General features: G+C 44.0%; 2 protein-coding genes and 1 long non-coding RNA gene across 27 annotated transcripts in view; 1 reads left to right on the forward strand and 2 right to left on the reverse strand.

The window, feature by feature from the left end:
* LOC118517381 (RYamide receptor) overlaps positions 1 to 7,099 on the reverse strand; it is a 104,022-nt gene extending 96,923 nt beyond the window's left edge. Inside the window, exons 1-3 of one of the 20 annotated variants that reach the window (XM_036063409.1) lie at positions 6,831 to 7,098; positions 6,575 to 6,757; positions 1,005 to 1,608 (exon numbers count right to left, since the gene is read on the reverse strand). The gene's annotated coding sequence lies outside the window, so the exon portion shown is untranslated. Of the gene's footprint in view, positions 1 to 1,004; positions 1,804 to 2,304; positions 2,794 to 6,574 lie in introns of those variants that run through there. The other 19 variants (XM_036063428.1, XM_036063423.1, XM_036063418.1 and 16 more) reach the window with 19 other exon arrangements.
* A 5,750-nt stretch (positions 7,100 to 12,849) lies between these two features.
* On the forward strand, positions 12,850 to 25,659 carry LOC118517385 (E3 ubiquitin-protein ligase znrf2-like). Of its 6 annotated transcripts, XM_036063436.1 has the most exons (8): positions 12,850 to 13,257; positions 16,235 to 17,024; positions 17,094 to 17,349; positions 18,076 to 18,334; positions 18,715 to 18,852; positions 19,195 to 19,290; positions 19,383 to 19,488; positions 19,578 to 25,659. In XM_036063436.1, exons 4-8 carry the CDS (start codon positions 18,235 to 18,237, stop codon positions 19,633 to 19,635), a joined length of 498 nt encoding a protein of 165 aa, XP_035919329.1. In that variant the 5' UTR covers positions 12,850 to 13,257; positions 16,235 to 17,024; positions 17,094 to 17,349; positions 18,076 to 18,234; the 3' UTR covers positions 19,636 to 25,659. The 6 variants fall into 6 exon arrangements, with proteins under 6 accessions (XP_035919329.1, XP_035919323.1, XP_035919327.1 ...); XM_036063430.1 differs by lacking the exon at positions 17,094 to 17,349; XM_036063434.1 differs by lacking the exons at positions 12,850 to 13,257; positions 17,094 to 17,349 and adding an exon at positions 13,720 to 13,739.
* LOC118517386 lies at positions 13,078 to 16,228 on the reverse strand. The gene is made up of 2 exons (XR_004908297.1): positions 16,099 to 16,228; positions 13,078 to 13,877 (listed from the first exon to the last, which is right to left on the reverse strand). It is a non-coding gene; the product is annotated as an uncharacterized LOC118517386 (long non-coding RNA).
* Positions 25,660 to 26,946: the final 1,287 nt, after the last annotated feature.

Consider the following 26,946-nt stretch of genomic DNA (forward strand, 5'->3'; position numbering starts at 1 on the left):
AAAGTACAAATGAAGGATAAATTTGTTGTGTGTAAACATGGGACACAAAAGAAAACACACCCCCGGGCCAGACAATTCTGCCAATAAATTGGTTACGACAAAATCCGCCACAATTCAGTCGAATAAATTAATTATTGACATTAAATTATAATTAATTAACATCAAACCGCACTCATTTCCGTAACACCTAATTAAATCTTCCTTTCTTTTTCTCTTACGAATTGGAGATCGACAGACAAAGTCACCCTTTTCCTGGTAAAATTATCTTGCGCACGTCTTAGGAACGTTACGGGGTACCATCATATAGAATCAAAGAAGCTAGCTTTGGTTTTTTAAATCAGGTTATTTTCACTATAATGACAATTATGGCACAATTGTTTCCAGGTAGTGTAAGTGTATTTTATGTAGGAGAAATAAAATTTGCCCGCAAAATTCTATCTAATGACTTCCATTAAATCCCCCATCAATTACCGCTGATGCGACTCTGCTTATATTGTCTTAATAAGTGGTAATATGCACGCAATGGAAAACAAGTTTCTCAGCAACACCACAAAAATTAGGTGATACGAGGAAAATTATCACATCTCGCTGCTGGAACCTGAGCTCGATTGGTTTAGGGTAAGCAATGCTGGCAATCTGTTTTCCATTAAGCGCTTAGTGTGAATCGAAACAATATTAAAGCAAAACAATACTCTTACCCTGAATCGTATTTGCTTACTCTAAACAATCTTAATTAGTTTTCAAAGAATTCTATCTACCCAATGGCTCAGAAATCGAAATAAAATTCACTTTGTTCGGACATCCATGGTCTCGTACCGCATTGAATCATTAATGGCTACCCTTTCGCGTAGCATTTCATAGGTAGCTTCCCCCTACTCGAAAGACCTACTATAAAATATTAATTAAATTTTCATGCTCAATAACACTGCAGCCGTTTCACAGCTTTTCGCACAGATTTTCAACAGACACAGAGAAAAGCCACCCTAATCCGTCCCCAATCTTACCTGTACGGTCCTGTGTGCTGTTTTTTTCCTCCTTCTCCCCGTGCACAGGAACAATTGTGTGCTGCTAACAATCAGGGCATTGATTGAAGAGCGTAAGTGTGCTGATGGTCGTCCCGATGAACAACTAACTTGCAGGCTATACGATACACTGTTTTGGCCTAGGCCAGATGGGTTCAGATGGACTGACTGTTTGATTGGAGACCTTCTAGATACTATTTCTCAACCACACACACATGCACACCACACTGAGACACTACACTTCTGCTACGGAAAAGGGCTATTAACAGCCGGCGGGTACATTGCATTTTCCATAGCTAATATAAACGAAACCCTTTTTTGAACCTTTTTGTTCTTTGCTTTTTTTTGCTGAGCTAGTGCATTGCGGGAGGCCTAATTGGCTGCAATTGAGGGAATGCAGCTCAACTTCTTTTTTTTCGGGAGGAGGGGGGAGGGAGGAATATTTTTTTATCTCTCTGTTGTAACACTTTTAAACAATCACTTTTTGTCAGAGGAACTCACAAATCACTCAACACTAAAGTTAGTTTTCGAACAAAGCACCAGGCGTCTCCATTAGAAAGTTTTTCATTATTTAAAGGATAATTTGCTATTTAGAGTTTTTTAAACCATTTTAATTGATTTATTCAATTTTAAACATTTAAAAAGGGCTTTTTTGTTGGTGATAGAATTTTGTGTTTAAAATCTTCACATTTTCATAATTGATGATTTTCCAACCGATAGAGTGTAGGTAAGGAAAATTATTTCTACATTTTCGCTCACAGGTGGAAACCTTCGATTGCAACTTCGAAAAAAAAACGCACACATTTCAAACCAGTCGGATTAAGTTATCTTTGCATAAAGGATTCAACTAATGGCCATCTGTACGATTCAAATTGCCTGTATCCCCCGCCGTTCACCATTGGGTACATTGGTAAGCTTAAGGGATAAAGCAAAATGGAGGCAACGAAACAAAAAAATCCCCCCCTTCGACGAAGAATACGTTCCGATGCAACAATGAAATATTCAATCACTCGCTGGCGACCGCACTTCAGATGCAGATTGTCCTTGGCTGGTCGGGCACGCTGCACGATGAATCCTCACTCCTATGTCTTTTTCCCGCCCTCGGGCAAATAGCAGCAGAACAATAGAGTGCTTCTTCTTTGCGAAGGAATGCGAATAATAGAAGCGCGAGGAAAAATTGTTTCGGGTTTATGCTTTATCTAGTGGTCACGCAATTCACTTTTTTTTAATTTACTCGAAAAAAAAGAAAGCTCGAATCACTTGTAATTGTCACACAACGTACGTCATTTTATACAAACTACACCTCTTAATAAACCAAATTGAAGCCACTGCATCAAATCACGCGGTTAACCGTTGACGTTCAAACACACAGTCTGTCTGGATGGGCAAAAGCGGAAGAGGATCACACTCACGAAAACACACGGTACTATGATCACATCCACACTAGTCGGAAGATGCAGAAATACTGGCCAAACCTGCTGCTGCGCTGCAATCGCAACACAAAACGATCCAGCAGGAAAATTCCGACCCGAGCTTGGTAGTGGCCAGGAGAAGAAAAAAAAGCAAAACTCCCGAAAGCGAAAACGGTCCTAACCGTTTTATGGCACCCTGTGCGCTATCACAACACCACACTGCCAGCATGTTTGCCAGCATGTGGTGGTAGTGCCGGGTTAGGCTGAAACATGCGCAGCTACGCGTGTACGCGTGACCGGGACAACCCGATCCACTTTCGGGGGAGGGCAAAACCAACTACAACAAAAAAAAAACATCGCCTACTGGCACACTACGGCACGTTATTTAGCGTTATTAGGGAGAAAAATTTCGGCAATCCATTGTGATTGAAAACCGGTGCTGACTCAGTAGCAATCAGCAATAATTTGTGATAATGCGAAAGAAATTATCGATTCCGATGCATTGCGTTCCATTGCGAAAACATTGGCGACGTTATCTGGTCTGCCATAAACGGTGATTGTAAATCAATCAACAACGAACCACGTACCGTACCTGTGGCTTGGTACATACAAAGCCCTCCCTGAAATTGAATGTCGTTACGGTTGCTTCGAGTGAGAAAAACAATCGGTTTGGTGGAAAATTCTTCTCGGGTTTTATAGGTGACTATTTATAGGATGCTATAAACATGGCTCATTTTTATGGCACGTCTGGAAAGTCCTTGTCCTTGGAAGGCGAGGGATGGTTTCAAACGAGGAAAAGGATTTTCGAACATGCGCATACAACTTTCCAATGGGTTCTTGCTCGCACACAACCTAACGTGAAAGGAGAATGACAATATTGGTAGGATCCTTGCACAAGACAAGAGAAAGCTCCCGCATCCTTACGGTGTAGCTTAAACGCGTTAGGAGTGATACCGTGAAGGCCAGAATATTGCATAGAGGTTTCGATGGAGCTTTTTTAAAGTCTTTGCTGTTTTAGGGCAATGTTTTTGGTTTCGAAGATTCATCAATACAAACATCAAACTTTTTGGGCAAAGCTTAATTCCAGAGCCCTGGTGAAACTTTTCACAAGAAAAAGGATTTATTGGAAGAATTATGGCGAGATGATAACGGCGCCTCTTTTGAAATCTCGGCCAAGCTTACCAGGCTTGTAAGAATGACAATGGCCAACATTATTTGCCAGGTGAAGGTGGCTGGAAAACTTTCACGGCCCTTTGCTACCACCAAGGGCCTGTGCGCTAGGGAGATGGGCTTGCCTGTCTGTGTGGAAACTTCGGCGACCATCTTCCGTAAGTCAATCCAGATCCTGGCATACGCTTGTGGCATAGACTTCATCGGTTTGAAGCTCTCCTATGTAGAAGAAGCTTACCAAAGGATCGAGCGAGCGTCCAAAACTTCACCTTTCTGGGATCAAAACTCCGAGTTACGCGCAAAAGTATTGGCAGCCAACCGGTCATACTATAGCCTGAGGAAACTTATCCATTCCATATACCTGTCGCAATGGACGAAACTAATACCGAATAGAATATTCATAGTCCCATTACTCACCTACGCCTCTGAGAAATGGACTCTGTCCAAAACGAAGATGTAACCCTCTTAATCGATTAATTTTATCTTAATCTGGGGCTGGGTCGGGCCTGTTTTAAGTCGTCCACAGAGAAGGCGTGGTAGGCCCAAACTGAGATGGAGTGATGGCGTTGATGCGTCCGCACGAAGGCGCTGGACCGTGAGCGGTACCGAGGATTGTTACAGCAGGCCAATACCACGAAGCGGTTTTTGCGCCGTATAAGTAAGTAAGTTAGTAAAATATTGGCGTCAGTCTTCACAGGACTGGACTGCGGCCAAATCTCATACAGCCGGCCTCCCCGTACGCAGGGCTGCTAACTGCTTAGCTACGGGTTAAATCAAGTAACAGAAAGCCATAAATGGTAGACCGAGACTATTCGATGTTGTAGTGCCAAGGAAGAAGAAGCAGATTTATCTCTTTGCATTCATGAGACAGAGAGATACAGAAGCAATAATGTTGGGCGGTTGCCAGACGCCTTGCCTTCCAGGGGAGCTAGGGTATGGGACTACGGGAAAGAAACGGGGATCTCGAGCAGGAGTCTATCAGATGAAGGAATCGTGTCGGACGAGATCCAATGTCCCAAAAAAAGCTCCAAAGAACAGACCAATTAAAATAAGAAGAGCTTGCCCAATAATCATTCCAATAAAGAGGCCTCATGAACGACGGGGTACGGCCTATTCCGTGGATTTTGGATGGGAAAGGAAGGAGAAGGTGATAAGAACCTTTGGTGGTGGTAGTGGACTAATAACGGGAAGAGCACAATAGCGAACGTTGGACCTAGTCGAACTGACTGACTATCTTTGGGACTGTTGATCACATCGAACAAGCCACAAGTCCCAAGGAAGAGGGGAATGGTTGCGGATCGTCGGACTGTGCAAAACTGATCGCGTACCGGATGGGAAGGTAAGAGGTGGAAGGCTAGGGTAGAGGACGAAAGGAAGGCAACGAAAGACAAAACACACCGGAGAATGCTACAGAATGTCGGAATGTCGCTACCACAAAAAGTGGAGCGACAAGGACTCCAAACCGATTCTTTAGCTGAGTGGTTTAGGAAGGTTAAAATAACTTCGTTCTACAGCTTCTGATGTTTATTGGGTTACAACAAGTTGTGCTCCGCTAGCGATGAGCAAGAATTATCAAACGTTCTGGTCTTTCACGGCACGACCAATACACATTTGTTCCTATTGCCTGCCATCAGGCGTATCAGAGCAAACATTAGCCAAGAGACACATTTGGCTACACTTTGCATAACTCCCAGGCGCAAACCCTCTCCTTTATCATACAGACTGAGCAATACATTTTTATGGTGCCACAGACAGAGCTCGGTGTAAGTGGTTGGCAATCGTGCAGGGTGAATCCAAAAGAAATAATCCTCCTACTAGCGGTGGATCAAGCATCTTGAAAGCCTTAGGACAAATGGTAGTTGGAGGACTCTACCAGGCCAGGTCTACCAAAGGACTAGCAATGTATCCTGTGGATCAATCAAGGATTAAGGTCTTTGGAAGCCCGACGCAGAATTGCAGTTGAGGCCCCTCTAATTGTGACTCGTTTGTGAGTAAGACCAACAGTATTTCCCTCACCGACGAGGCCTCCCTAACCGAAGAGGCCACGAGCGGCCGCTCCTTCCACTCCAGGGTTGATCCTCCACTGGTCAAGGCAAGACTCTTTACACGGCGTCCTTTGTGCAATGCCTCTTAATCCAATAAGGCCTCTTTTACTTAGCCCCTTCCTCGATGTCTCTAACATGAGGCTCGAAGAATAAGGCCTCTTATACTAAGGCCCCATCTTAAGGCTCCTTCTGCGAAGCCCCTGCTACCAGACACCTTACATGAATTAGTCCACGACACCCCAGGCGGTCGCCAACTACCTCCTAGACATGAAAGAATAGCCTCATCCAAGGAGCCTCGTCTACCAAAAGACTGTTATCCCTCAAAATATTTCGCCGTTTGCAGGGCCCCGCAATGATCTAGGGGACCCATGAAGAGATACAGAATATTGAAGCTGCCTTGTGCACCATTTCATCCTACTGGATATCGAATTTTCTCGAACTTTATTAGTTAAACTTAAAATTGAGGCATTCTGGTGGACAAGGGGTCAGTTGAGCAGGTTTCACACAGGTGGACCGGTTATCGAATCTTAAATAGACAAAAATAGCTTATCAAATGGCTTAATAGACTTCCTGTACCATGTAGTTGGATAGTAAGTCCTCTCTATGGGGAAACGGTCTGGATGAGATTTGAACTCCGTATGAAGACCGGCGACATTGTCGCTTCAACCACCGGGTCGCCCAATGGCATCAGCATAATAGAATAGTCGGTGAACTGTTTATCCAGATATGAGTAAAATCAAGTCAAGCAAGTCAGAAATGGGAGATTTCTCAAGGTTGAAATTCCAAAGAAAATCAAGAGATGGACGTATTGCTAAAATAAGCTTAGTGATGTCACCAATGCACCAACGATAGTGACACCAGACGATCATTCACTCGCACACTGCCCTTCTGCCTATGATCGGCATTTTTGCCAGCTCATACTTACGTTGAATCTATAATGCGATGTGAGACCTGTCTTGGCTCGTTCCTGGAATCACCTGCTAACGCGGTTGAACTATACCAATCGTTCTGTAGCTACTGATGACTGAGCATTGGATTCTGCATACGCAACTCACTCCACTTCACACACACTGACTGACCCTGACCGTCAGCAACTCAGCCCATGTCACTGCAAGCAAAGCGATAAAAGTTTCTCCGTCAGAGCTAACAACCTACGCAATGCTTTCACCCGCAAAACGCACCACTTTACGCATGCACTTTACTCGTCACGCCCCCTCATTTCCTGATACCCGGAACTACACATCTGCAACGATAGTTGAGCGGAAACTTGCACTTGCACTACGCAAATGTATAGGGCTTCTCTCCGAAGTCCGAATTCGATATGTTTGTTTTCACCGTAATGGGGTGCGCTGATATCGCACTATCCGGCTGCAGTAACCGCCAATAGCCTTACGACGTGCAGATGCGATCGTAATCGGAACACAAGTAGCAATGCCCGTGCCGGTGGTGATTGTGGATGGAATAAAAATTCTATTCATCGACGATCTCATCTAGCAACGTTTCTCTCGTGTAGAACTCTTACGCTCCCCACTGTGTACTACACTCTTCATTGCTCAGATACAAACGGATCTTGCCCTTGCTAAAGTACGCACATGGTTTCGTACGTCAGAGCTGTTGTACGCTCGAGCTCTTCCAATAATGGTATGCATCATCCATTTAGTAATCAAATATCTTCCAGCATCATAATTAAACTCTCAGGATAGCTTAACACTTTTAAGTATTAAAACAAAGATAAAATTATCAGCTTCTTCTTCCTTGGACCTAACTACAACCTCGAGAGGTCTGGGCCTGCCCGACCCGTAGCAAAATAGTCAGCAGCCCTTCGTATGGCGAGACGGTCTGGATGGAATTTGAACCCCGGTTCTGCCGTGTGAAGACCGACGCCGCTGTCGCCTGTAGCTAGTAGTGTTAGCCGTTCCGGTTCGAACCTAGCAAAACGAAGTTCTGATCTGACCGGACCGTTCCGTTCCGATACTTTTTTGCAAAATAATTCCGTTCCGATCATCATCATCATTGGCCTACTCTTTTAAAGAGCACGTCGTGGTGACATGGCCCGGTCAACTTGCAGCTGGAAGGTGCAGCTTCCCATCCGTGTAGGCATCCGATCTCCGACAGGTCTCCCTGATCTTCACCTGATCCAGCCAACGAACTCGCTGTGCTCCCTGACGCTTCTTGCCGAACTGAGGGTCGCTAACGAATACCTTCTTGGCGGGGCATGAGTCCGGCATTCTCATAACAAGCCCCAGCCATCGTATCCTGCCATCGTTCATCCTTCTCCTCCACACTCCATGCTCGAACACACCGCCAAAGATGGTCCGGAGCATGGTCCAAGACAATTTTTTTCCATTCCAATACTTTCATTTTTTTTCCGTTCCGTTCCGATACTTTCGTCCCGGCAGTAATTTTGGCATTTGAGGCATTTGAGCGGTCGGGTCGCTCCACTTCGATGAGTGTATTGAGTCAGCACGGTTTTCGCTCTAACACAAAACTCCCCAATGGTAAAGATGATTGTCCAGCGCTGCTCTATTCGATCTTTTTTTTTACATAAATATATTAAATATTACGTTACACGCACCGACGCAGCACCAGTAGTAGTCGGAAGTTTGATCTTCAAACCTTCCGCCCAGACGAACCCCAGCCCTCGTTAGTCGACATAGGGTTCGACACACCTCGGTACACCGCGTGATCTTCCATCAAGTCGATGCACAACGTGTCCCTCATCCAACGTCATCGCTGCTCCCCCAACACCAAACGCGTTCGCGATTGCGGAGAAGACGGCGATGCAGACTTCTTCCAGCAGGAGCGAAAGGGAATATTCGTTTTACCTTTCACTCACACCAATAGCCTTGAGTTAGGCCTCGGTTAGGGGAAAACAAGCAAGAACAAGCAGTCTCTTTTTAGAACTCAAATACAGCGGTTGATGTACAGGGGAATAATTTTCTTATTTTTTATCAACTCTTTGTGTGTCACCCACGTTATTATATATCTGCCATAGTAATGCATGGGGAGGCCGTACTCATGCCCGTCAGTGACCCATTCAGGACGATGCGTTAAGGGGTGTAGATGGAGTGTAACCTGTAGGACATCGGAAGTAGTCATGGTTGGACCAAATTTCCTGGACTAGGATTACTAACCGGACCTTGTCTAATAGACATGTTCTACCCTAAGCAGACCAAGAAGAAGAAGATATCGGCCAAAAATTACATAAAGCTGATCTATGCCCATATATGTTGGTCGGTTAGGCAGATTAATGAAACTATGAGTCATTTGACTTATTTCATCTCTTGTGATAACTTGGAGTCAATTTTAAAGTCATACAATTTACAGTGCTCTATTATCGCCAAATTAACAGTAGTTCGTGTTCGGTAAATAAAAATGGTAAAAAATTAGGATGGCTAATTAATGGCTTAATTAGGATTAGGATGCTAGCGGAAGAGGTGGCGGAATTTTGTATATTAGGATATTGAATTCGAAAAGGGAAATGAAGGGAGTTTTTGAGGCGCATGTAACAAATGAAAGAGAAGAGTAGAACCATATCAAGTGCGACGAGATTCAGCGTCATGTCGATCGAGAGCTAAAGCATCGTATGGTTACCCGAGACGTGCTTCCTCCTCGACAAAGTGACTGAAATTACTTTTCTAAATAAAATCGATGCCCTTTTCGATCCTACTTCTTCTTCTTTCTGGGCCTAACGACATTGTTAGGTCATGCCTGCCATTTCTGGCTTACTAGATTTTTTGTTAACGCATAGTTGGATAGTCAGTTCTCACTATGAGGGAAACGGTCCGGGTGGGAATTGAACTCCGGTCCTGCCGTGTGAAGACTGATCTACTCAATCTAGAGATCTATGGATCGACCAGGACCAGGATTAGTCTACTTCCAACGCGTTGGGACAGCGAGCGTTATCAGCATTATTTTACAGATTAAGTAGGAGTAGTTGTTATCTGCTGACTATACAACTACAGCGCAGAACTGGTGATGAGTTCTCCAAATTCTTTCGACCAAGTTGGGAAGCACTTTTCGAAGACCGCGATCAACCTCCGGAGGCCAAGTCGGAAATGAAAGACTTTTCCCTTTAGTGCTAGAATTATTTTGCGTTATCAAGGGGTAGCCAGCCAAACACATGGTAGAATCAGGGTTCAAATCCCCAGAATCCCATCAAATTTTGATTCTATTGCCTCGTTCTCAATGCTCCATTTAGCCATGCCATCATTTAATTTGATTCTGATTAACCCGTACTCATCAGCAGCCAAGTTGAGGAGTTTAAAAGAAATTTAAGCTAACATTTAAGAGAAAACTGTCCAGCTTATTGAGGAATAAAAAAAAAGGTTAACCAACGTAGTGCCATTCCCTTAACATTGATTAATACCGAACTATCATAAATCACGAAGTGCTGGACATTTTTTCTTGAACGACCTCCGACTTAATAAATATGGCTCTTGGCTGACTAACTAACCAATTAAAAATTTCCATTGCAATCTCTCAAATGCGTGAAGGGGAGTAAGGCTGTATAACAATAAATGTGAGGTACTCATAAATGACAGATCATGAGTGATATTCATCTCCGTGCAACTATGAGCGATGCTCTTCGTCCATTGGTGCCCTTGGCAAAACATAAAAAAACTTCTTGAAGCGCACTCGAAGGTGCTTTCGTCGTGCAATTGTAGCATTGTCAGCTTCTTACGTTAGAGCTGAAACCCTTGACCGGGACCAGTTGGCCTGTTCGGTCCGCGAAGTTCTTGGAGTAAACGTACTAGTTCAATTACTTCCAGATGACGATTGCACACCGCTTTATGGTTTAAAATAAATTACTTTTGGTTCCACAACAACAAACCAAGCAACTGTAAAACTGACCAGCCACAACAAACCGCTGCAAAACAGCATCGTAAATTAAACGGTACATGTTACAGTTCTGAAGCGATGCATCATAAATTACTTCAACTGCATTTATACAACCAACCGTACCAATCATAAACCCGGTGCAATTTCATTTTACGATCGCTCGCTCATTTCATCCTTTGACACGGTTCAAGCGATTCTTGGTGACCGTCAGGGTCACCTGCAGATCTGCCTACGTATGGGATGGGATACGTAGGGCGTATGGGATACGATGTGCAATGAGGAAGCGTGTACTTCAATCCCCTTGAGGTTACACGGCCAACACTCCCACACGGAACCAGCACGGGACGCGTTCGGTCCAGACCATCTACTCCGGTCTGTTCCCGTATCTTGAAGCCCTTTGTAGGGCTCTCTCCCCATCAGCAATAAAACAAAAACAAATCAGTTCCTGGTGGTTAAGAAAAAGTCTCATCAGTCGAATTAGCATAATTGCTTCTAGCAATCCTTAACCGACGATGTAGGAACGAGGCAGCGTTAAACCCGGGCAGGTTAGTTGGTATGATCTTCAGAGTCGTAAAATGCTCTCAAGAACATGCTCGCCATAAAATGAGCCTTTTAATACGGCGAGTTCGTTCCAGTCCAAGATTTTTAACCGAGTACGTTTAAATGATTTTACCAGGAAAAAAACAAAACATAATAAATCACATATTTTTCTTGTGTGAAGCTGTAGCTGTACAAATGTTAATGAATAAAATTTAAATAATTATTTTAGTGTTTTTAACCGAGCATGCCCGGGATATGGCAAACAACTAGGAGGAAATGCCTAGCCAGTTTTGTTTGATTATTTTTTGCGTGAATGTAATTCACAGTCACCACATGCGGTGGTGGCAATACGGCATCGGACCGTAATACTTAATAAATAAAAATATAGAAAAATAATAAAATATTTTAGTGTTTTTTTATTTATTTTTTATTTCGGTTGCATCGTGTGTAGGAACGCATTGCTGTTATTCTAAACCAGGAAAACTCGTCTCGCCTTCCACAGTTCTGGTGTAGAGTCCACTAAAGGATTTTTTGCTCGATTTGTATTTATTCTACAACATTCTTTCTCTTCCTGTCACATTCGCACTTTGTTTCGCTCTCTCTCTCACTCCCTTTCCTCGATTTCACACAATACACAACAAGAGAGAACTAATCCGCTCCAACATTTACAGCAGGGTAGGAGCAAATTGACACAAGAGGAAGACCTGAGCAATATTTTTTATTTGTCATTTTATAATAACTAAACATATGTGTTGCATGTTGAAATATATCTCAATCACAAAACTTGATCCAAAACAAGCCGTAAAAATAATTCCATCTTAGCTATCAAGTAATACTTATTTCGATATTTTGAATTGTTGCAACAAATAGGCATCACTTCTTCGGTCAAATTTTGCAGTTGCAGAAAGGTAAATTTAGCAGTTGAAAAACTTGAACTTTTCGTTAAATCTAAATATTTCTACAATTTTGCCTTTGTAACTGTTTCTTTAGGACAAATCAATTTAGAAAAAAATGCATTTCTATTTGGTCGTAAAATGGTCAATATGGCCAAGAAGAAAAATTATTTCTCGATAGGATGTTTATTATTTATACTAGTTATTATACTCATTTTTCGTCTTTTTTATTATTAAAGACAACTGCTGTTGGCTAGACAGTAATCATTTTGGCTAATGTTCTGCTCCCTTTTGCTTTTCATATTTCATTTTTCAAATCCAATACAAAATTGTGAAAACCCGTATGAAGAAAAACCTGTACTATGGAACTGAGCTTGCAATAGTATCGTGGAAATTATTAAAAAATTGCCAGAACAGAAGGAAAAAAAATTGCCCACTTAAAACGTTGCATTTAACGATCTTTTTAAATCCAAGAATTTAAGGCTTAAGTTTGAAATAAGATCCTCCCCCACAAACAGCACCCGTTTTTCGCTACTAAGATACCTTAAATTTAGATAAAAGTTGGGCAAAAATGTTTAAGATTGTTTGAATAATAATACATTATAATTATAAGCAATAAAGAAATAAATAATTATAGTAAAAAGGCTGAAAAAACACCCTGTTACTCAGTGGCGAAAAGTGAGTGCTCGTGAGTGGGGTTAGTCTTAATTCAGACTTTAATCCCAAACAGAGAATAATAGTATTGGTTCAAATGGAAATCACCCTCGCTTACGCTGTACCAGATAGCGTTTGCCCAGCTGTACGAATGAATTTCACCACAGTCGGATCCGCTCCGACACCCATCACCACACGGACACCGAAACGCTCCGGAGCGAACGGTAGTGATGGTACGCTGTAATCGCCTTTCGGAACGTCGTACACCAATTAGCGCACACATACCATTTAGCTCGCCCGAAAGAATAACACACAAGAATTGGGCTCTCGCCTTTGCTCGGACTGTGTGTGCGTCGCGCGTGTGTGTGTCTGTTTGCGTGCGCTTCGAGACGGGTCGGATGTCTGGGCCAAGTGTGTTAGAAAAGATGAAAAGATAGCCGTGGGTCCCGCAGCGGTGAAAAGCGTATATTCTGTGCAGAACCTGAACCAGTACCGTCTAGCAACGGTGGCAGCAGCAGCAGCCAGTGCCAGCAACAGAGTAAATAGTGGTGCCAGTCGGCGGGTGATAAAGATTTGTGGTGCCGTGCAGTGCCAGACCAAGGCGAAAAACAGCCCTTTTTTTCGCTACCGCTACAGGGCAGGACTACTGTCACACGAACACACGGGGGAAAAACGGATGGTAAGTTGTACGTCCAGCCAGCTAGCCAGCCTATACAGAGAGAGAGAGAAGCCCTTCTTCGCTTCGTGGGTGTGATGATGTTGTAAGCGGGTTTCTTCGCCACACAGGGGCACAGGGTTGGGTGGGTGGCACGGGTAGATAGGGTCACAGCCACAGGCGCACAACTTCTCAGCGCCCCTCACACACAGAGAGTAGTACGAATCTCAATATACGCACCCCCGTCACGGACCTGCACGGTCAGCTTGTGTCCAAGTGTGTGTGTGTGTGTGTGTGTGTGGTACACAGCCCTCCGCACAGCCCTTCCTAACATTCTCGTCTAACGTGCAACAACACACAGCCAACATTACCCTCCTTTGTTCGTCCATCCGTTTCATGTTAAACCGCTTCCAATTCACCCCCTACCCTCCCTAATCGCCCAATCACCAGCCTCACCCATCCCAACCTTCCGAAGACGACGAATTTTACCAGCACAACGCAATATAGTAAGTGGTTGTGCTCGTTTTCGTTCGGATCGGTGCCTTCTCGGTTCGATTCTTCCACTGGTTTCTTCCGGTTTTACTTGCTGCCGTGCTCGTATCGTGTGCCGCATCTTTGTCGCTGCAGGTCAGTCGGTTGTGGCTCTAAAAACAAGATAGAGAGAGAGTGAAGAAGAAGCGTTTCAGAACAACAAAGCCTTGCGAAATGGAGGTGTAGTGCACAGTGTTAAAAAGGGCGAAAACTCGCTTTTCACTAGCTTCCTTCTGTTCAGCAGCTTGCACAAGTGTCACTTTAACAGTGTGTGTGTGTGTGTGTGTGTCCGTTTTATTAGTATGCGCGCTAGTAAGACGACACTAAAGTTCCTTCGCAGCTCGCGAGGAACCACACAACAGTCAACACACGAATGTACAGAAATGTACACCCATACCGATACAAAAACCCCCAAAACACTGTGTCTATAGTACAGGAATGTGTGCAGCCCCCCAGCCGACAATCGGTTCGAACAATCACGCGCATCACGGTTGTTTTAAAAGCAATACAAAAAGGGACGTATCGCAGGCTAGTTGTGTGTGTGGTTAGTTGCCTCGAAAGTGTGTATACACACGCGGCAAATGCATCTGCAAGTGCGTAAAAAGTTAAAAAGAGCAAAAACGAACAATACGGGAAACATCCTTTTTACTACGAAATACGTTACGATTTTCCTTTACGAAATCCGTTTAAAAAATCGTTCGATAGTAAGCGGTGTTGTATGTGTTGTTGCGAATGTGCATGTGGGATGACAGCCTTCTGTCGATGCCTATGTGTGGGTGCTACTACTGAGAAGTCCGGAACCTTCCTTGCCATGAGTGAACCACATTCGTGTCCGGCGTATTTCATCTTTCCTTCTTTTTATGCTTATGGAATAAAGATGTCTAACGAAATTGTTTTTTTGTACTGTGTAGCAGCTGTCTATTGCTGAAGATTAAACGCACACACGCACTGTTTGAGCTGTTTTTGAAAATGTATGGCCATGTCAGTATTGTTGTTGGTGGCGTTGCGGTGTATTGCTAGAAAGTAAACATCGTAATATGTCGACCGTTTGGGACACTAGATTTTAGTAGATATTCCTACATTTTTTAACTATAGTGAGAGACGTTCGGGAAACACCTGGAATGGCTTTTTCTGCTTTATCTATTCTCGGCAGTCTAGCTAACAAAGCGAATCTTCTTTTTTTCTAAACCGAGCCATGATCTTCCGCCTCTGCTTTCCGCTGTCATCTCACCCAATATTCTGAACGTGTTTGTGTGTGTTCCAAGCATATGTACAGATCGAACTATATTTAATTGTGCCGTGCCGTAAGTCAATCGGTCAAGCAACGAGGAAGTATACTATCCAAACTGTCTCCCTCTTTCCTTCGCCGTTTAGCAGCTGTACGGTAAAATTGTCACGGTGAAGTGTGCCGATGATGGTTGTGCCCTTATTCCATTATCAAAACGCAAACAAAAACAACAGCATCTCACCAGACCCCCCCCCCCCCCCGCTTGTGACAAAGCGTCGTACACGAGATCAGCGTATTGTACTTCAAGGCGGAAGTGTAAACTATTGCTCCTTTCGCTTGTCGGCAGAAACAGCTGCGCACTATCTTAAACTGGGCTGTATGGTGAAAGATTATCAGCTTTATTGCAACCGATCTGTGTATTACCCACCCAAAGACACCAGCGCGAAGTGAGGCTCATATTGGTAGTAGTAGTCTCCCTTATCTCTTGTCTGGTCCCTTATTTTCCTATTATTTCTGCGTTTGGCGTAGACAGTTGTTATTCTTTTTCGGTGGGGGTTTTTCTCTGTTCCAATGTGTCTGTGTCATTGTTTTAGATGTTTAGTATCGTTTCTTCCAGATTCTGATTAAAAATTAAGCTTAAGGTTTCTGGACATTCACCGGTCCTTCGCAGTTCTCGAACTTTTTCTTTTGAGAAAACCTGCGATTCGTGAACTGTCAATCAGCAAGTAAGCACGAGACTGATTTCGTTGCTGGGTGCGGATCAAGTAGTCAAAATCTTCACAATCCTCCCGCAAGATCACAATTCTTGCCGTTGTGTCGTCATTTCCGCAATCAAAACATTGCATTAAAATTAGACGAAACGCGTCCCTATTTTTCAAGGTGGCGCTTTTTTTGTGTGTGTCTACACACCATCCCAAAGTAGTTACGTAGTGTGCTACACACACACATGCACGTGCGGGAAGCGATTTGTTTTGGATGGTTTTGTAGCGACGATTAGCTTTTGCTTGTATTTTTTTTAAGAGCAAACTTGACATTTCACCTAGCGGCGGTTAGCGAGAGCGAGACCGATAGTGAGACGAATGTATGATTGGCGTGAATTTTCTTACCAGTCACGCACGACGCACGCAAGTGTGCTAGTTTATTTAAGCGTAACACACACACATAATAGGCAACAATGAATATTAACTCTATTATTCCTAAACAATTTAACTAAGAAAAAATATCTTTTCTTCTTCTTTGCAGGATATCGCACTGTAAAGTTGACCCAACCGTGTTGGTGTTCTCCCGTGAGTTGCGCGACGGTACCGCGACCAGCAAGAAACGTCAAGCCGTTTTTGTTTATTTTTTTATTTGCGTTTTTGCTTCGGTTTTGTTTTTGATGCATCACTTTGTCCCGTGTTCCGGTCCGTGTGTGCGTGTGAATCCTCGCTAGTGAACATCGTCGCAGCAACAAAGCTCAGCCTCAGCCAGCATCTCACGAGCGATGCGACATTTGTACTTGATCTGACCTGATCTTTTGTCGGGCTGCGCCGGTATATGCGGGTGCGGGTATGCTGCCTGGGGACAGCCGTGCGGTGTGTTAGGATTTGTGTGCGCATATTCACTACAAACACAACACACCCGTCATATCAGAAGGTAGTGTCCAACGGGGACGTGATGTGTGATGCGATATGACGACGACGACTCACTGTTACAGTGCGTGAGGCGATCAAGGACCCCCTTGTGTACGTGTGAGTGATTGTGTGTGAAGTTTTGTTTTGTTGTTGATTGTGGCGCTAGTGGCGACAATTGTGTGCTGTATTGTTGTTGGGGTGTGAAAAATCGAATCGAACGTACAAAGTGAACCAATTCCGGCAAATCTCTGTGTCTCTCTGCGTGTGTGTTGTGAGCGGTACGAATCAGCACAACACACGGGTGAGCAGTGAGAAGTGAGAAGCACCGTACACGGAGCAAGAAACGTCAGGCATCGCCGTTCGCCGTCGTAGCGAGCTTGTGGTGTGTGTGTTCTTGTGTATGCGTGTGGTTTATACGGGTGAGCAAGCAAAACCTTGTGCAATAATCATTATTGGGCTTTTCCTAAGGTTTTTTTTTTTTGTCGAAGAAAGAACACGGTACCGAAAAGAACACCGATTGCAGCCATCGCGCACCACCCCATCACTGGCATCTTCTCCGCACCCATCGCGGGCAACTAATTGTCGATCAACACACATCAACATTCACCATAAGCAAAGCTACATAACCCAGCGTGTTCAACCCAGCAGCAGCAGCAGAAAAGCGGAAGCCAATTACAACACCTCCCGTGTGTTCCCGTGTGTCCCTGTTTTCCTGTGTCTGTTTATCTAATAAGCGCCAGGAAGGTAACAGGAAAGGAGGAGGGCGAGTGGGTGGCACCCTCTCGCACAGGGAGTGTGTGTGTGTGTGTTTTAGCGCTTTGTCTAGCTGTCAGAGCCGTCACCAGGAGGATAGATGCAGGAAGCTTCTCTGTGGCCCGATGGGAGTAAAAACGGTCTGGCAGTGACAGTGCAAATAGGTGGTGCATCTTTCGTAAACCAACCTCCTGCTTATGCCCCACCCACACACCACCCTGCCTCGGTGGTGGTGGGTTTGTTTGCCGAAAAGGGAATGCACCGCCCGCCGGAAGCTCGCCTGACGACGACACTCTTTGTTGTCTAGGCGGTAAGAGTTTACTGCCCACCACGGGTCCCGGCCTTGACGATCGTGGATGACAAGTGTAGTAGCACAACCGGGCAGGAAAATGTGTACGCACCCACCCCATTGTGTATGTGTGTGTGTATTTGCCACCAATCAACTCCCTGCAGTCTCGTTCTATCAACATACCAACATTCCATGCTCGACGGTCATGAACGGTGTGGAGAAGATCCCGGATTGGGGGGGGGGGGGGGGGGCTGCCAGGAAAAGGGAGCATTGCATCGTCAGCAGCAGCTTACAGCTCATCTTCTTAACTGATTTTCCCTACCGCTTTTCCTCCACTCCTACCCCCCTGCTCGATATTGCAACGTGATGATGTTTGTAGCCGGGATTGTGTATCACTGAAACCATTTTTTTCGCCTTTTTCGTTTCAGACATTTACAAAACCTTCCAGACACTGTGACAGAGCAGTAGTAGCTAGCAGCAGCAGCAACACTCGCAAGCGAATCCGTTCAATCGAACCGTGCTGAGAGCGGTTGCAGCGGCCAAGTAGAAACAGGGCAGTTCTGGTGTGTTTGAATGAACCCGAGGCGATGGGAATAAAAGCGAGCACCGCGAATGGTGGACAGCAGAGTCCGAGAGCACGCACCTTTTCCACCAGCAGTAGCAGCGACGTCGTGTCCGGCACGGCAGGTATGGTGTGCTGGGCGGATTAGTTTTGTTTTTTTCTTTTGTTTAATTGGGAAGGTGCAGGGTTCACTTCCGGGAATGGTCTCGAATTGGGAAACGAAGCTTTTGGTTTGAGGATGTGTTTGTGTGCCTGTGTCCTTTGTTAATGTATCATTTACCGGCAGCGTACATCATCCATGTTCGTGCATTTAGTCAGCTGTAGTATTATTGCGTAGAATTTCGGGATTTTCATTTTGCTTACCATACTTCCCCATACACACACATACACAAATTTTCCTCCCCTTCACATCCATCGATCCGTTGACTTCCTGCCACACTCTCACCCGCTCATGCCCATACCCTTCATACGATGGTTTCAAATCCGTATGTTTGTTTACTCGTAGGCGCACCGTACGAAATGTCATCCGCTAATCCCGATCCCGATAGTAGCTCAGCGGAAGAAAATGCCGCCGCTAGTGCTCCACTTGCTTTGGGAAGAGTGTACGCAACATCACTACCTACTCATATCTGGTCAATAAATGGTGAGTTTTCAAATCTCCAACCCCCCCCCCCCCCCCCATACCCCCCTGTACACATTTTCGCGCATCCCCATACACACCACCGCATTCAAAACATATGCCTCTCGCGCGTGATGAGTGATGAGGATTGGTGCTTCTTCTTGTGCTGTGCGTAAGGAAAGCTTCCAGCTAGTAGCTCTCCTACCGAGCGAGCAGGCTAAGCTCCTAGTTGATGATAGGAGTAGTACGACCGCCCACACAGGGAATCATCCCTGGTGGGGGAAGCAATGGTTGGATAAAAAAAGTGAAGGAAACCGAAGGATAGATATTCATTAACGCCATTTTCTCTTCTCTTCCTACTGCCAGGTATAAAATGTCCAGTATGTAGCAAATTTGTGACGCCTGATGACATTGAGTGTCATTTAGTAATGTGCCTAACGAAGCCTCGTCTATCATATAATGGTTTGTTTTCGAGCGCCAGCAGCGAGCTCCATTACGCTGAACGAATTTATGAACGTTTTCCCTCTCTCTCTCTCTCTCTCGCTCCTTTACAGAGGATTGTTTAGCCGATGCAAAAGGCGAGTGTGTCATTTGTTTAGAGGATCTATGTCCTGGTGATATCATTGCTAGACTACCGTGTTTATGCATCTACCATAAAGGGTAAGCTGCCGCCGGCCGATAAGCTGTGTTCATACGCTCTTACACACACACACTTTTTTGATGTTGTTGTTGCTTTCTATCCCACGCAGATGCATCGACAAATGGTTTGAGGTGAATCGTAGCTGCCCGGAGCATCCTGGCGATTAGTGGGACAATTCCAATTTAGTAAACAATGCAAGAACTAAACTTTACAAAACGCTATCGTATCCCCGCCACCCCGGAAACATATTGCCTAGTCCGTGCGCGACATTAAACAACGCCCCCCCCCCCCACCCCCCCAGCATGGAGGAACGAGGAACGTGCGGGCGGTACGACAACAACGACCACGACCACGACGCAAAGCAGCAGCAGCTAATGGAGCAAATGGTGTAGTTTTACTAATTGTGCAACTTTCTGCACCGGCGCGCGTGTGTGTGTGTGCAGGAGCAGGGTATTCAATTTTTGTTGATGTTGTTGTTATAGACGTTGTTATAGGCGTGCCGGAAGCGAGGAGGTGAAGCAGAAGGATGAGCCCCAGAAGGATGTGGGTACATTTCGAAAACAAAGCAAAAGCAAAATGGCGCAATAGGATATTACAAAAGTGATCACTAACACACACACACACACACACACACACACACACACACACTACTTGACCGCTTACAACTCAAGGGTGGTTTTGCTCGCCATTCTGCTTAGTGGAAAACGAGGACGAGAGAGCGAGAGAGCCGGAAGGGAAACGGAAAGGACAAAAAGGAAACACAACACAACGATGGTACGATGCTCTCGGTAATAGCCCAACCTAAAACAAAACAAAAAAAGTCAGTCAGTCAGTCAGCATATCTGTGCGAATCTAAAAAAAAAAAAAAGCTTCGTTAATCGTGTGTACGGAGCAAGCTTTAATTCGGTTTAAAAGTTTAGAATTGTGTTTTGGATTTTTTTTATCCCCATTTTAAATTGCCTTTCTCGTGTGTGTGTGTGTGTGCGTTTTGTTTATTAAATTTATTTATTTTGACAAACACCCCCACCACACCTCTAAGCACGCTCTATAGGATTTATAAGGGGCTTTTATAAAAAGCATCTAATTTCAAACTGTGTATTTTTTGTTGTTGCTCCCCAATTTTATTATTACTACCCTTTTCATGTTCCTCCATGCTAAATAATGTTTGGTCTTGTCACGCGTGTGTGTGTGTGTAAAATTGAATTCAATCGTAGGAAGCAAAATTGCAAAGATCTCTCCTTTCTGTGCAGGGAATTAACAAGCAGAGTACTACAAAGCTTAGCCATAAAAAACAACACATATACACACACACACACACACGTATACCCTACACGAACGAAAGCCCCGGGATACAGGACGACAAAAAAAAACAAACACACAGACACACACTCCTTAGGGCGAAACTTTTACAAAAATGCAGCAGCAAAAACAGGAAAAAAAAATCCGTAAAAAATTTGACTAGCTAGTGACATATGTAAAAAAACAAATGGATGGGAGAAGAAGCTACGATTAATCTATAAAACTGTACATAAACAAGCTAAACATTTAGAGATGGAGCGTGCAAATCCCGGCAAGAAGAAAAAAAAAATAACGAACAGGAACGAATTCATGGCACAGTCAACAGTCTGTGGCTGTGTGGACACGCAAACAAACTATCACCACCCACAAACCACCCCCCCACCCCCCCAAAAACAGAATTGCTGGGCTCGGGCGGAAGGCGCATAGTTGGAATCGTGGTTAGTGCTGCTGCTGCTCAGTAGTAATAGTAGTAAGTAGTAGGAAGCCGCGCAGATAAATTCTAGCAAACGTGTGCCTCATAGAGCGGATTGGCTGAATTTATCCAGCACACCGAACATCCCAACCCCCCCCCTTTTCCCCTTTTCCCCATTTTGTCGTCCCCTACAGGAGGATGGGATTTAAATTTGAAAAAGGGAGGTTTATTCTTTTCCCCGCGTACGGACGTTTTGAAAATGCGTTTTGCGTTACTTGCCGGTTCTCGGGCGACGGAGCTTTGGACGGTGAAATTGGAACTTTTTTTTTTTTGCCACGTAAAAGAAGAGAGAGAGAAAGGTGAAATGTAAATAGTAATAGAAAGTAGTATAAAAGTCAAGGACTAAGGCGACCGAAAGAGAGAGAGAAGAGTGTGAGTGTGTGTGTGCGGAAAACGGTGCTAAAAGAAGAAAACGAAAACGAAAAAACAAAACCCAACAACACATACTAAATGGAGCAGAGGAACAAGAACAAGTGTAACGCATATAGCAATATATAAACAGCAGGGATAATAGTTACTCTGGTTGGGAGCGCGCTCCGGTTGAACGGACGGGAGCAGGGATAAGAGATTGTTTTTTTTTCTTCTTAACCCTTTATTCCCCCCCCCCCCCTCCCCATTTCCGTGTTTGGCGCTAAGACGTTGTGATACCACGCCGAAAAAAAAACAAAATGGCTGCGCGCAAGCTGTTGCTTGCTGATTTGCTGCTAACTCAACATTATATGCGACGCAGATACTATTGGAAGGCAAAATGGATTAATCAATAGAACACGCAAAACGCTACGCAGCTAGGCAGTTGGGAAGGAGGAAAGAAGGGACCGGAAAACGTTTACCAATCCCCCCCACCCCTCGCCAATATTAGTGATAACCGAATTGTATGTGCAGCAGCGCTGCGAAGCAAAGGCAAAAAGCAAACTCACCCAAGTGAAAGCGATCCGCGGAATGCTACTTTCAATTTCACACCCATCCACAACCCACACGCACACATATACAATGAAAACAACAACAAAAACGGGACCCATTTACAAAATTGCGCTCCACCGGGCAGGATCATCTTTTATGTTCTTAAAAAAACGGGGCGACATGTGCGTTACGAGATACACTAGGCTAAACATCGCTTCCATTTGAACAACTGTTAAATGCAGTCAGTTAGTTGGTTTTTTCTATATCTTCCTCATGCACATGACCCAGAGTATATTTTATGTGTTTAATTTTTTTTTTGCGCTATTGTGTACCTCCTTTATTTTTTAATTCTTTCGCAAAGTGATATAATTCTTTAAATCTCGAAATTTGTTTAGCAGGGATCATGTGGTGCACGGTTAAGATATTTCCCCCTAAAACACCGTTTGGTTGAATTAGGCTTTGCATTAGAAAGCTGTGTAATACTGTACATGATTTGCAAGTCTCATTTCGATCTCCTTACGACCTTCTTGGGGGAGATCTCTTCTCTACAGCTTCTCGAGCATGGGCGCTCAATCTGGATCCTATACCGTTCAGCTTATCGATCGATCGAGTTGCTCGCGGAACTCATCATCAAAGCTCATTACCGTTCCTTTCCTACCTGGTGGTCATATTGTTTTGTGCCATTAGTATCGGCCGCGCATGAGCTGTCTGTGTGAGGGCAGAGATGAGGATGGTCTGCGATAGTCCTACTATACATTCGCTATCGTGTGTCGGTTTGAGCCTTAAGAAGAGAGCCTCTTTGTATCTCGTACATACTTGCCGAATCGAATCGTTTGATGTTAATTTCAAGTGGCGTGCTGATGGACGCTGGTGGAGCACTCAGAAACACACATACAAACACCTCCAACACACACACACACTCGTCAACTGTTATACATAAAGGCTCCGCATTATCGATTGGGGGTGCAAAAAACAAAACAAGCTGGTGCAAAATTAAACCACCCGGAAAAGAGAAGCGAACGATCGTGTTTTAGTCAGTGAGGAAAGGAATTTGTTTCAAAATTATTACGTTTTTTTTTCCATTTGTTTGTATATGCCCCCTCCCACCACCCTACCAGTGTGAAGTGAAGCTCTCGCTCCGGGAATATATTTTTTTTGTGATTGAAATTGTTTTTAGTCGAAAATGAAAAGCGAAATCGTGATGGTAGTGTGGATGGAAAAGCGGGTTGGTTTTTCTTTTTTATTCTGGAGAGAAAAAAAAAAACAGGAGCGAAAATATTAGAATAGAATAGGGCGCGACGATTGCGGGATGGAAAGCAAAAAAACGTGATGAGAGATCTGCTGTAAATAAAACTTTACACCCTTGAACTGGAATAATGTTTTTTTTCTGTTTTTGGTACCTTAAAAATGCATTAAGCAGGATAACAGGAAAGTTGTATGTGAGATTGAGAATGAACCCCGCTAGCGTAGGGAAACTAGAGAGAGAGGGATAAAAGAACGTAGGAGGAGCTGCTGCTTACCAGTGGTAGGAAGTGTCTTCACTCTTCGGCTGGTTTAATCCAAGGCGCTGCCGTCAGCTTTAAGCGCTTAGGAGAAAACATTTCGAAACGTACCGCCGGTTGGTTTCGTTTCTGGGGGAGAGAGAAAGCTAATCCACTAAATCAACTGTTTCCAAGCCACGGAAAAAGGCAGCATTAATTAAAAGGGGAGGGGGGGGGGGGAAAGGGTTAGGGAAGCATAGAAAGGGCCAGCAAAGGTGATACAAAAAACAAAAACGTTGGTGGTAAGCGTAATGGCCACGAGAGAACAGGAGCAAAACACAGTGATAAACAAACACGTCGTCGGTCTGGGACGGGGAACGGTCTCTCGTCCTTTACTACGCAAATACAGCCGCTTTCATTACCCCGTTTATTATTAGCCAAAACGAATAGAGCAACGAAAACTAAAGCATAACAACAACAACAAAATAAGGCAGAACCACAGAAGCGAGAGAGAGAGAGAAAAAAATCAACAACCATAAAATAATGAAGGCTCAAAAATTGATTAAAAGAGAGAGAGAGAGAAAGCGAAGAGCTAAAAGAATAACTCCCCACAAGGTTGTTAGGCGAACGAAACAAACACAAAAAACAAGGATCAATCTCTTACAAATTTTGTTTTACACGTGTGATGCGCCAGCAAAGAAACGGGGTTAAACTACAGAAAAGAAAAACAAAAAAAAGAAGTAACAAAACACACACACACACACGCAGCAGCAGCAACAACAAACATAGGTATAAATAAACAACAAAACAAAACAAACAAACAAAAAAAACACATTGATAATGATAATAGTAGCAAATAGTTATAAAAATGGGAGAAGAAAACAAACCCAGACCGGCGAACCGAGGCGAAGGAGAAATCAATGCGAGAGGGAGAGAGAGAGTGGCGCAGGCCCGCGACAAGCATATAGTAGCTATATTATACCGATTAGTGTTTAGGAATTTATGAATAATGGTGGAACGAAAAGGGGGAGTTGGGGAGGGAAACAGACAAAAATCATTGATAAATTCAAGCAGCAGATGGGAACGAACGAACACATGATGATGAATGCGGCTGCTCGGTGTGGCAGGAACAGAACGCGGGACAGTGTAGTTGTAGTAAACAAATAGAATAACATTAAAACAAAATTTAGAAACAAAAAGAAAGAAAGAAAACCGAAAAACTCACCCCACGAAGAAGGTGCGTGTAGTGGCCCCGAATGGTGGGGGGGGGGGGGCGCACGTGTATCGGTAGAAGCTGTATGGTGGTGATGAAGGCGCGCGGGGGGATATGATGGAAGAAGGGGGTCACCCCTGTTGGGCAGGAGTTAGACCAGGAGCAGTAGGAGCGCGCGCGCGCGATGAAATCTATAACTGTGATTACTATTGAGACAATTTAAACAAAACAAAACAAAAAAAAATGAAGAAGAAAATCAGCAGGAGAACGCAAAATGATGATGAGAAAAATCGGAAAAGTGGGGGGAAAACCCTGATTATCCACCAATTTTGATGGAAATGCGATAGAAAGTTAAAAGAGCGATTTTCTTTCTGTGTGTGTGCGTTTCATTTTTGGCGTAAAATTTAAAATTTTAAATCGTAACTGATTTTTCAAAAACCCAAATTACAGAATCAATTTTTTCTTTCTCTATCTTCTGTTTTATTTGATCCGTGATTAAGTTTATTTTATTTGTCTAATGTGAGGGAAAAGCAAAAAAAAAAAAGAACGCCATAATGTGTATGTGGTTTGTGTTGAGTGAGCCTCAATTTTCTGCTATCATTTCAAATTAGTAAGCAACACTTAACAAACAAACAAACAAAAACAACAGTAAGCTAGAAAAGCTGTTCGTTTACGGAGGACGAACTGAGCGGAACGCAGTAATTGTGGTGGTGAATGCTAACAGACGGTGGAAGAGAGAAGGAAAGAAAAAAAAACAAAACACAAAACTGAACAAAAACCCCCCTAGCGAATTAACACATTTGAATGCGAACAAAGAGAAAAAAAAGGCGGAAGCAAAACAATTAGAAACGAAGCATAAACCCGACCCTCTACACATCCAAACACCCACACACAAACAGAAAATCACGAATAAAGGAATAACAAAAGTTAAAAGAAAATGTCACATGTGGTAAAGAGAGAGAGAGAGAAAAAACCGGGAAAGAAGATTAGGTAAAATTGTGGAAAAAGGTGGTAAAAAACAAAAACGGTGATTGGTTTTGATTTACAGCAGCAAACAACACATTACCAACAAGAACAAACAACAAGATAACCCGGCAAAAAGAGGGAGAAACAAGCGCTGAAGAGAGCGAAACAGACAAATGGGAAATGCAAACACAAATACGTACACCTTCACAGAAACACAATCAACATCAATTATCCATGTATGTATATGTATGTAAAACATATAAAAATTTTACCCATAACCGAAAATAAATCAGAGTCGAAAACTTGACGAAACAAAAAAACCCCAGGAAGAAACATGGAGGCAAACAAACAACTTTGGGAAAATCCACCACTGGCCAGAGAACTTCACAATGCGGCAAATCTTCCAAGAAAATGGCGGATGAACCAGCTTCACTACTACCATCAATGAAGAGATGTTAAACCAGCATATAACAGTCCGGGCGGTCCGGTGACCGAGGCGACAGCGGGGCCGGTTTTTACACGGCAGAACTCTCGGGGTTCAAATTCCACCAAGACCAGACCTCCTCCTAGGGTTGACTACTACTTTACTTAAGGGGTAGAAAATTAAGTCACAGAAAGCCAGCAGTTGGCAGGCCGAGACCTTTCAAGGTTGTATAGTGCTAAGGAAGAAGATGTATATCAGCATACCAAGGGGGAAAACTGTATTACGCAATGGAAGCTCTTTTGGAATCCCAACCAAGCTTACCAGGCTTGTTCGAATGGCAATCACATGCCAGGTGAAGGTGCATAGGAAACTCTCAGGGCCCTCTACTACCACCAAAAACCTGCCTGCAACAGGAAGATGGGCTTTGACTGCCGTCCTTTCAGTCTGGAGCTAGAGAAAGCCTTCAATGACTTATGACTCGGAGGTGGAAACTTCGGGGACATTCTTCTACAAGTCAATCCAGAGTCCTTGCATACGCTTATGCGCCAGGTTTGATGGGATTGGCTGACTTCTTTTCAATATGGCGCTGGAGGTGGAAACTTCGGGGGCCATCTTCTATAAGTCAATCCAGAGTCCTGTCATACGCTGATAACACAGACATAATTGGTTTGAGGCTCTCCTATGTAGCAGAAGGTTATCAAAGGATCGAGCGAGCGACACTAA

This window comes from Anopheles stephensi, chromosome X (genome assembly GCF_013141755.1).
Source record: "Anopheles stephensi strain Indian chromosome X, UCI_ANSTEP_V1.0, whole genome shotgun sequence".
Classification (NCBI taxonomy): Eukaryota; Metazoa; Arthropoda; class Insecta; order Diptera; family Culicidae; genus Anopheles; species Anopheles stephensi.